At 40.2% G+C, this 11,715-nt stretch overlaps 1 protein-coding gene across 1 annotated transcript in view; it reads left to right on the top strand.

Annotated features, from left to right (window-relative positions):
- Window positions 1-8,599, top strand: part of LOC126270694 (uncharacterized) — a 55,398-nt gene extending 46,799 nt beyond the window's left edge. Inside the window, exon 4 of the mRNA XM_049974095.1 lies at window positions 8,333-8,599. Within this exon, the coding sequence (XP_049830052.1) occupies window positions 8,333-8,456 (124 nt within the window). The 3' untranslated portion in view covers window positions 8,457-8,599. The remainder of the gene's footprint in view (window positions 1-8,332) is intronic.
- Window positions 8,600-11,715: the final 3,116 nt, after the last annotated feature.

Raw genomic sequence — 11,715 nt, forward strand, 5'->3', positions numbered from 1 at the left:
AATTAGCTGTAAATAAGTACAAATAGACAAAACTGTGTTTAGAGACACATCCCCAAGCATGTACTTTTACTGGGTATTTGACAGTCCATTGAAGCAACCTCTCATGCTTCATACACCATGCATTAAATAGGAAACCAGCTCCAACAAGATGATTTGCAAGAAACACTGCCTCATGATGATTCAGATATTTTGCACTCATTTTAAAATGCAACAGACAAAACACAACATTCCATTCTCACATTGTTTATGTATACACTGTGCAAAACCCCGCTGATTACAGATTCAAGCCCACTACCAGAGATGTTGCTGCAGGTGTTACATTTAAAACAAACATTGTTTATGTATACACTGTGCAAAAGCCCACTGACTACAGGTTCAATACCACTACCAGAGATGTCACTGCAGATGTTACATTTAAAATTGTGGTGTGTACTTTGTTGTGGATCTGACAGTAGATGGAAAAGGACAAATGATGAGGCCAGGAGGGTTGTGGGAATGTAGGATATATTGCAGAGAGAATTCCCACCTGCGCAATTCAGAAAAGCTTGTGTTGGTGTGAAGGATCCATGTGACACAGGCTGTGGTGAGGCAGTCATTAAAATGAAGAATGCCATGATGGGTGGCATGCTCAGCAATGGGGTGGTCCAAATGTTTCTTCACCACAGTTTGTAGGTAGCTGTTAATGCAGACAGACAGCTTGTTGGTTGTCATGTCCAAGCAGTATGCAGCACAAAGATTGCAGTTTAGCTTTTACACTACTGGCCATTAAAATTGCTACACCAAGAAGAAATGCAGATGATAAACAGGTATTCATTGGACAAATATATTATACTAGAACTGACATGTGATTACATTTTCAATCAATTTGGGTGCATAGGTCCTGAGAAATCAGTACCCAGAACAACCACCTCTGGCCGTAATAATGGCCTTGATAAGCCTGGCTATTGAGTCAAACAGAGCTTGGATGGCATGTACTGGTACAGCTGCCCATGCAGCTTCAACATTGTACCACAGTTCTTCAAGAGTAGTGACTGCCGTGTTGTTACGAGCCAGTTGCTCGGCCACCATTGACCAGACGTTTTCAATTGGTGAGAGATCTGGAGTATGTGCTGGCCAGGGCAGATTAGATTAGATTAATACTTGTTCCATAGATCATGAATATGACACGTCGTGATGATGTGGAACGTGTCAGGTTAATGAAAGATGTCTGTACACGATATTACATTACAAAAAATATTGCATGACACTAAAGTTTAAGTTAGTTTTTTTCCCCTCCCTTAATTTATATCTAAAAATTCAGCCAATGAGTAGAAGGAGTTGTCATCTAGAAATTCTTTTAATTTGTTTTTAAATGTTGGTTGACTATCTGTCAGGCTTTTGATGCTGTTTGGTAGGTGACCAAAGACTTTTGTGGCAGCATAATTTACCCCTTTCTGTGCCAAAGTCAGCAGTCGAACATTTTCTGTATCCAGAAAGGCCTGTACAGGACCTGCAACATTATCCTGGTGAAATGTAGGATTTTGCAGGGATTGAATGAAGGGCAGAGCCACGGGTCATAACACATCTGAAATGTAACGTCCACTTTCAAATTGCTGTCAATGCAAACAAGAGGTAACCAAGTCATGTAACCAATGGCATGTTTTGCTATTTGTGCACCCAGTTTCGTTTTTGAGTACACCATCACAGGCACTCCTGTCTGTGATGCAGCATCAAGAGTAACCTTAGCCATGGTCTCTGAGCTAATAGTCTATGCTACTGCAAACGTCATCAAACTGTTTGTGTAGATAGTTGTTGTCTTGCAAACGTCCCCATCTGTTGACTCAGAAATCGAGGCGTGGCTGCATGATCCGTTACAGCCATGTGGATAAGATGCCTGTCATCTCGACTGTTAGTGACATGAGGCCCTTGGGATCCAGCATGGCGTTCCATATTACTCTCTTGAACCCACTGATTCCATATTCTGCTATTGCGATAGGCTACTATACAGCCTTTATCAAAGTCAGAAACATGATGATATGCATTTCTCCTCCTTCGACGAGGCATTACAACAACGTTTCACCAGGCAACGCTGGTCAACTGCTGTTTGTGTATGAGAAATTGGTTGGAAACTTTTCTCATGTCAGCACGTTGTAGGTGTCGCCACCGGCGCCAACCTTTTGTGAATGCTCTGAAATGCTAATCATTTGCATATCACAGCATCTTCTTCCTGTCGGTTAAATTTCATGTCTGTAGCACATCATCTTCGTGGTGTAGCAATTTTAATGGCCAGTAGTGTAGATCACATGATGGGTTTCACACATAGCCCTGCCTTTGATGGGTTTGATGCTTGTGACTGGACTGGAGCAGTTGGTGATGGGAGGAGTTATGGGACAGGTCTTGCATCTAGGTCTATTACAGGGATATCAGCTCTGAGACAAGGGTTATGGAGCAGGGATGTGTAGGGATGGGTGGGTTGTTGTGTAGGTTCAGTGGGCAGCAGAATACTGCTGTAGACGGGGTGGGAAGGACAACGGGTAGAACATTCCTCATTTCAGAGCACTACAAGAGGTAGTCGAAATCCTGGTGGAGAATGTGAGGCAGTTATTCCATCACAAGGAGAATGCTCCTCTGTGGCCAAATGGTGGGACTTTGAGAGGTGGTGGTGAATGGAGAGATAAGACATTAAGGCATGGGAGAACCATTTTTCTACAAGGCTGTGAGGATAATTACAGTCTGTGAAGGCCTCGTTGAGACCCACTGTATATTCTAGAGGGGCCACTCATCGCTAAAGATGCAATGTTTATGGGCAGCTAGGATGAATGGAAGGGACTTCTTGATATGAAATCGGTGGAGCTGACAAAGTGGAGCTATTGCTGGTGCTGGTAGGGTCTGTAGTGGCATGGGTACTGATGTACCCATCTTTGAGATGAAGGTCAACATTGAAAAAGGTGGCTTGTTGGAGTGAATAGGACCAGGTGAAGTGATGGGGGAGAAGGTATTGAAATTCTGGAGGAATGTGGATAACCTCTTGTTGATCCAGATCAAATGGTTCAAATAGCTCTGAGCACTTTGGGACTTAACTGCTGACGTCATCAGTCCCCTAGAACTTAGAACTACTTAAACCTAACTAACCTAAGGACATCACACACATCCATGCCCAAGGCAGGATTCAAACCTCCACCCGTAGTGGTCACACAGTTCCAGACTGTAGCTCTTAGGACAGCTCGGCCACACTGGCTGGCTGATTCAGATCACAAAGATGTCATGAATGAATCTGAACCAGGTGACAGGTTTGGGGTTCTGGGTGTTTAGGAATAATACCTCTAGATGTCCCATGAATAGGTTGGCATAGCATGGCACCACACAGGTGCCCACAGTCATACACCAGATTTGTTTGTATGTAATGCCTTCAAAGGAGAAGTAATTGTGGGTGAGGATATAATTGGTCATAGCAGTTATGAAGGAGGTTATTGCTTTGGAATCAGTTGGAAATTAGGAAAGGTAGTGTTCAATAGCAGTAAGGCTATGGGCATTAGTAGTGTTAGAGTAAAGGGAGGCGGCATCAGTAGTGGCGAGCAGGACACCATGTGCCTTGAACAGGGAACTGTGGAACCTTTGCATGTCCATCCTTCTGATTGGAGGTTTGAACTGTGGAGAGTCGGTGGAGGAAATAACTCGTGTCTTTTATATAGGAGGATAGGTTGTGGGTAATAAGTTGAAGGTGTTGGTCAACAAGAGCAGAGATTTTCTCTGTGCAGGCACAGTAACCAGCCACAATGGAACATCCTCGGTGGTTGTGTCAATACAGAAAAGTTTCCTCATCACCTAGCCAGAACCCAGTCCAACAAACTGTTCCTGCACTGTTTCTTGGATCATGGAATCCCTCCAAATTGCCTTACCATCAAATTAACCATCTCCGGCTGCCAACCTTCCTTCTACAGTGACCTCCATCTATGCAGATTCCACCAATCCTTTACCCTCACAATCACAGTCCTGCAAAACCATATCAATCAGGACCAAACCTCCTTGGCATACCTTCTCACCATCTGCTAAACTCTCCTGCCATGACTATCCTTCCCACACCTCCACAGTGGTGTTCTGCCACCCACTGAACCTACACAACATCTTGCCCACTGGACCTACACAACAACCTTGCCCAACCCTACACAACCTCTGCTCCATAACCTTTGCCTCATGGCTGATATCCCTGTAATAAACCTGGATGCAAGACCAGTCCCATAGCTCCTCCCACCACCACCTGCTCCAGTCCAGTCATAAGCACCACCTAACCAATCAAAGGCAGGGCTACCTCTGAAACCAGTCATGTGATCTGATAGCTAAGATGCAATCACTTTGCTGCATTCCACATGGGCATGACAACCAATAAGCTGTCTGTCTGCATGAATGGCCACCGACAAACTATGGCCAAGAAACAATTGGAGCACTTCAATGCTGAGCATGCCACCCAACATGACATTCTTCATTTCAGTGCCTGCGTCACCACAGCCTGTGCCATCTGATCCTCCCCATCAACAAGCTTTTATGAATCGCGCAGGTCTAATTCTCCCTGCAATATATCCTACATTCCCATAACCCTCCTGGCCTCAACCTTTGTTAGTCATTGTCCTTAACCATTTAACCCTTTCCCTGTTCCCATTCCAGTACTATACAGCCTCTTTTCCACCAATGTGCCCTCAGCCGTTTTACTTCTCTCCTTTTCCACTACTCCCTCCCTCCCTCCAGCCTGCCATCTAATCTACCAACTACACCTAGCTGCCCTACCATCTCTCCACATTGCCCCTGTATGCTCTCACAAGCAGCACTGTACCATCCCCTACCTCTACCCTGCTATTGCCCCCCCTCCCTGTTCCAGCTTCCTCCTTATTCTCACCATCCAGTTGCCACTTGCATTATGTACTGCTGAAGGCAGTCTGACCTCAGCAGCCAGAGACTGTGGTCATGTGTGTGTAAGTTGCATTTGTGTGATTGCTTGTGTGTATGTTGTGTTGGCCAAAAGCTCACTTTCTAACAGTCTGTTTGCTGTTCCTGTATGTGCCACAGTATCTCCACTACATGATGAGTGTGAACTATCCTTTTCATAATACTGTTACATTCCAGCCTGGATTTTCCATTGTTCAATAGACATGTGGCAGTACAAAATTTTAATACAGCTTTTAACAGACTTTTCTGCAAATCCCTCTTTATTAATTTTAGACTTATAATTAGGATATTCATTTCTGTACATTAAAAGGTACAACAATATATTTAATTCAATGAGAGACTTAATACATAAGATAGAATCTTGTAAATTTTTTGATTTGTACATTAAGATACTTTAAATTTAGTGAGACATTTGTGTAATGTATTATAATGATGTTCAATTAGCCAGTCAATAGATTTTTACATTAATTTTTATTGAGATGTGGTTGTAGGATGACTTGTTACAAACTAATTTAACAGCAAAACATATTATGTTTAGTAATTGAAGTAAGTGTGTAATTTTTTGTGTTGTATAATATTAAAGATTTTAAACAAAAATTCTTGTGTAGAATAGAATGAGCTGCCCTGATGTTTCAATTTTCTTTAAAATTCAGATTTGCTGTCAGCCTGGCTCTTTATATAATTAGGCAGGTGATGAAAGACCTAGTGGCAATATTAATTATCCTCTGCCAAGCAAAAGTGTTACATAGTGAATTGCACATGCCAAGGAATATAATTGCTATATCTTGTTATAATGTGGAAACAATTTCTCAGTGAAAGATATGACAACATACTGACGATAAACATGACTGTCTTCAGTTTTTTTTAATGTACACTGATTTAAGCGTATCTATGTTCTGACATCTATCCCTCACTCTCTCTTTAACACACACACACACACACACACACACACACACACACCACATTATTACACCTTCTTCTGTGGAACAGGAATTGTCAAGCAGATACAATTTCAGTTGGCATTTGAAGTTAATTTTATTAGCTACTAAATTTCTTAAATCATTGAGTGGATTATCTTTTATTTTAATGGTTGAATACAGTTGAATATCTAAATTCTTCACTCCTTTCTGTGTCACACTAAGGCTAAGCAAAGTCATTTCTGCATCTACTATTACATTTATGAATGTTATTGTTGTTTTCAAACTGTGATTGGTTGTTGATAGCAAACTTCATAAGAGCACAAAGGTACTGTTAGTTTTTGTCACTGTGCCCAACTGTTTATGGTTTTAGAGTGGATGCCACATATTGCTGTTTTACACACTTCTGTGCAACAAAAATTTTCATAATCAGTGAAGAGTTACCCCAATATATGATGACACAAAACCTAATTTAATGAACATGTTAAATGTAGGTTAACTATTATGACATTTTTATCTCCAAAATCTGATATTACCTGTAACCTGAGAATCACAGATTTTAAAAATTTGAGTTCCAGTTCAGATTCTTGTCAACGTAAACACTTAAGAATTTTGAGTATTCATTTCATTTACTGATTTCACTCATGCATTACTTCTAATGGTGTGGCCACATCTTGTGCAGTATTTTATGTGATTTGTTTTATTTAAGATCATTTTTTCTCGTACTGTTGTAACTGTTGATTTTTTATTTCTTCTGATCTACAATGGATCGGTTTAAACACATTTCAAGAGAAAATATGTATACTTTGATGCTTCAGTCAGATACCTAACTCCCACTCATTGTGCTAAAACTTGTTCAGCACAATGTCATACGGGGGTTGGACAAATAACAGAAATGCTGCGAGAAATGCATGCTTCAATATAAATCTAGATGCTAGCCAAGGCTGCAGGTGGCACTGCTGTATTTGATCAAATATGGCATCTGTGCAAATGCCCTCAGTATGTTGCAAGTGTCAGTCATGATCAGGAAAGTGCTCATGTAGTTGTGAGTACATTATGGCGGAGTTGAGTGAAATTGAACTTGGGCAAACTGTTGGTGCTCATATGGTGAGTGCTTCCAGAACCGAGGTAACCAAAGTGCTTGGTGTTTCATGATGCACCATCTTGAAGATTTATATAGCATATAGGGAAAGCAGGAAAGCATTATACACTAAGTCACACAGTAAACAAAAGTGTGTGCTGAGTGATCATGATAGTCACTGAAGAGAATTATGGCGAAAAATAATAGGACGACACTTGCAGAAGTCACTACAAAACTGAATGTTGCACATGCTAACCCCATCTGCAGCAAAACAATATGATTGGATTTTCACAAGCATGAAATTGTGGGGTGAGCTGGAATTCCAAAACCACTCATCAGTGACACTAATACCTGTAACAGGAAAAGCCTGCTACCAAATCCCTAAAACCTGGACTATGGATCACTGGAAAAACATCATTTGATAGGTATACTATTTGTTTCCCAGTGGTGATGCTATATTCCAAGATGACAGATCCCCTGTTCACACAGTGCACATCATCCAGGACTGATTCTATGATCACAAAGATGAATTGTCGCATCTCCCCTGGCTTCCACTGTCACCACGTCACTACATTATTGAAACTTTGTGGTCTGCTTTGGAGCGAAGGGTGCATGATTGCTGTCCATCTCCCTCATCATAACCAGAGTTTTCACTATTTTTCAGGAATAATGGTATAAGAGTAACTTCAAAGCCATACATAACCTGTTGGAAGCTGTTTTGACTGACAGCGGTTTTTTGTCACTACATTATACATGGTAATATTTTGTATTTTCATATTTTTTCCCACCCTCTGTGCTAGGCTGATGCTTGTTTGATGAAAACGTTAACTGTCAAAACTTGATGTTAGACGTGAGTAGTGGCACAAAATTCAGTGCGTAAAACAATCAGAAAGATACTCATGATTTGGAATAAGACAGTAACACTTTCATTTCAAGAGAGAATATTTGTTTTGGAGCTGTGTTCGACCCTCTTTGGCTCTATATTTTCCAACAACCCACAAAAACAGAAACATTACACCACAATTAATATTTTTCTGTATTAGGCACTTACAATACACAAGCAAATAACAATACACTTCCATTGGAATACTGTTCAAACTGAATGAATAAAGCAAAAAAATGGACAGAGCTAAATATCCATTAAAGTATAAGAGGTTTCTTTACCCACTTTAATGATGACTTATGAGATAATCATCTGTGGTGCTAATCCACCTAACATCAACTGACATAACTGAAAGAGAACCCTAAAAGTTAGTGGACAGAAAAAAGAGGGGTTTAAAGTAGCAACCACTTTTGGGTCAACCGAAAATAGTCTTCAACTAAATGGAACAATAGTAACAGCAATAACATGTGCTTCTGTAATGTGTTCTCCATAATCAACACAACTAATGTAATTTTTATTTGTATCTTACAGTGAAAAGAGGGCCCGTGCTGCTCGAGAGCAACCAGTTTTCAGTGACACAGAGCTGGATCCATGCAAACAAGATACAGATGATGAGATTTCCACAGCTGAGCTCTTTGCGCCACTTGGGATATAGTCTTGCACCATCCGCATTCTGACATCAGTGACCATGTCCACTTGGCCATCTACAGACCAGCAGAATGTGTTTCATCTCCTGTCTTTGTATACAATTTTGTACATATCTTTGCAAATTTCTGCGTACTTTATTGTAACATTTTTTAGGATATATCTTATTTTTAAACTAAAGTCTACAAAATAAATTAAACATTTTTCCTACTGTTGTTGCAATTTATATAAGAGCTAAAACAACTTTCTAATAGAATATAAAAATTAATAATTTGCTTCTCTTATGAGAGATCAAGATCATTTTGGAAGTGAAATTTCATTAATCAAGCATTACACAATATGAATGACTTGTAGCACTCTAATTTGTAGTTGGGCTCCCAGTTTGGAGCTATATAATTGGTAAACTGGCAAAATATTGCTGCAAAAGGCAGCCAGAAGAAAGGAAACTTCTATAAGTGAAAGAAAACTTCTACAAGTAAATTCTTATTTGTAAGACCAGCAGAATTATAATAACAAATATGCTTATTTATAAAATTATATTTCAGTCATAATGAACATTTACTAATTTATGCTAACTATATCTCTTATTTATCGGTCTTTCCTTACCTAATCATACCAACACCTTCCTTATAAATAAAACAGAAAGAAACTTCCACATGGTGCGGATGGATATGTGTGTGTGTGTGTGTGCGAGTGTACATCTGTCCTTTTTTTCCCCTAAGGGAAGTCTTTCCGCTCCCGGGATTGGAATGACTCCTTACCCTCTCCCTTAAAACCCACATCCTTTCATTTTTCCCTCTCCTTCCTTCCTTCCTGACGAAGCAACTGCCAGTTGCGAAAGCTCGTAATTCTGTGTATGTGTTTGTGTGTTTTGTTCATGTGCCTGTCTGCCGGCGCTTTAATACAACACCTTCCTTAATTATTTTTATGAGTGTAATATTTATTACAACCTTTAAAGAACATTGTCAGATTATGTTGTTTGCTTTGCTCCAAGAAAATGGCGAGGTCATCAAGCTAATGCTAGAGGCTGACCTGTAAATTTTTCTACAACAATAAAACTTCTATAAAAATAAAACTTCTACAACAATAAAGCTTTCATAACTACAAATAAAGAATGGGGAAGATGGTATTTATATTATGAACTGTGCTATTTATTCAGAGTTAGAGTTACAGTTAAGTATGTGATGTAGTAGCACCTCAAAATACTGTACATACAATGCATCATTCATGTATGATGTCCATAAAATGAAACACTGTTATCTCATCCTTACCAAACAATAGGAGAAAATGTAAGCAGCAATACAACTGCTCTAAGATAGCATCCTATCTGAAAAAGATTACCATGAAACAATGTACTTCATTGTCACAGAAAAAAAATACAGATGAATCTCTAGCATTTGCTTGATGGCTTTGCCATTTTTGTGGAGAAAATTTCAGATAATCTGAAAGATATGGAGGGAAGTTATTTGTATGGATGGGCAAAAACATACTGAGGTAATCTTGCATCTATGACAGCAATTCCAGTACCATCAACCTTATTTCCTTAACTCCTTATGTGTAAAACAGGTCATGGGGTTTGCTACAGGTGAGCATGCCTTGAAGGACTTTGCTGAACTGCACGTCTAGACTTATAGGTAGACAGGTGAATAGTCCACCAAGCCACAAAAGTAAATATGTAGTAAGATGTTAACTAAGTAATAAGACACATTGTTTGTCAATGTGCTTCAGACTGACTGGTGAATGGAGCTCTTCTTTGAGACTCTGTTTACATAAAGGTGTGGGAAAAGAGGGGTACAGGGCCTCTTTTAATATCAAATTGATATACTAATTAATTAAATTGTGACAGCTCATTGACTTATGATGGTAATCTATTTTTCTGTTAAGTAATTTATGACCCCATTGAGTTGATTTATGACTCATTGGGATGATACATCCTTCTGAGAAACCTCTCGCACCCCTCCCCTTCCTTCTCCCCCACCCCTCTGGGGAAGAGACCTTTTTTTGTTACTCTTTCCCCAGTTCAGTTCTGAGCCACTTTTCTCCGTTCTGTAAAATCCCCCAGCCCTCCCCCTCACTCCCCCATTTCCTCCCTTCTCTTTCTCCCTTCCCTTATCCTCCACCACTTGTGAATTGGCAGGAAAAACACTCAGTCTGTGCTGAGCTGCTGGAGAGGAAGGATCTCATGACACGAAATTCAAATCAATGTCAACTACACTGTAGAGGACATAATAATATATTGTTCAATTCACTTTGCATATTCTTTATTTAATCAATTTGTGGAAGACAGGGCTCCTCCCCTCCCCAACTTGGGTAAAGCTCATACCTGCAACCCCATGCCCCCACTTTCCATGATGTAATAACTGTAAGCACAAAGGTATGGAATGAATTGTGATATGTAAGCCACCATTTATGGTCATTTTCATGAGTGTCTGTTACCCAGGCACTGATGGGCACCAGACAGAGTGCCAAACACACACATCTTCATGATATGGGTGTCAGGCTCCTACTAAGGCTCTGGCTCCATGTGCCACTACAAGGTGACAGCAGCGTTCCAATTGGCTCCCATCCCTGAAACTTTGTTGATCTGTTGAACAGAAAGGATCTCACTATGGAGTGCTCTTGTGCTGATGTAAAAAAAAATAGAGGTATTGTGATATATTATGTCTTTTGCTGGATGCTTTGGCTCAGTTTTGTACTATTTTACTGCAGTATCTCAGTATGTAGAGTCCTCCTGAGGATGTACTGTGATAATGTGTTCAATTAACAAGATGAGAGATCAGATTAATAACAGTATTACCTGTAAGCATCCTTTTCAGTGATGATAGCCATGAATCCCTCCTATTCCCTTACTTCAGGCTGAATGAACCACAGCTGCTCAATTTGGTGTATGGGGCTCGACTGAGGACAATTGAAACAGGTTTTGTTCCACCAGGAACCAATAGGAATACAGCATTCCTCCAACCCCACTTGCAAATTGGCAGGAGCCAATAGGAATGCTACATCCAGTCATGTAATCATGACGTCAGGGATATTAGGTGAGTGTGGCAGCTCACTGGCCCCACTCACAGTCAGTCAGTGGAAGAACCATGAAGCACCAACAGCCACTAAGATCGTCATCTGCCTCAACCTCACAGAAGAAGTGGAGAAGTAAGTATACATTACATGTTGATAATATTTATGGAATATTCCATTGGTGCTTGGAGGCACATAGACATATGGACTTGCTTTCGGCTCCTTAGGCCATTGTCAGGTAACTTAATACTAAACAG

The sequence above is a fragment of the Schistocerca gregaria genome, chromosome 1 (genome assembly GCF_023897955.1).
Source record: "Schistocerca gregaria isolate iqSchGreg1 chromosome 1, iqSchGreg1.2, whole genome shotgun sequence".
Classification (NCBI taxonomy): domain Eukaryota; kingdom Metazoa; phylum Arthropoda; class Insecta; order Orthoptera; family Acrididae; genus Schistocerca; species Schistocerca gregaria.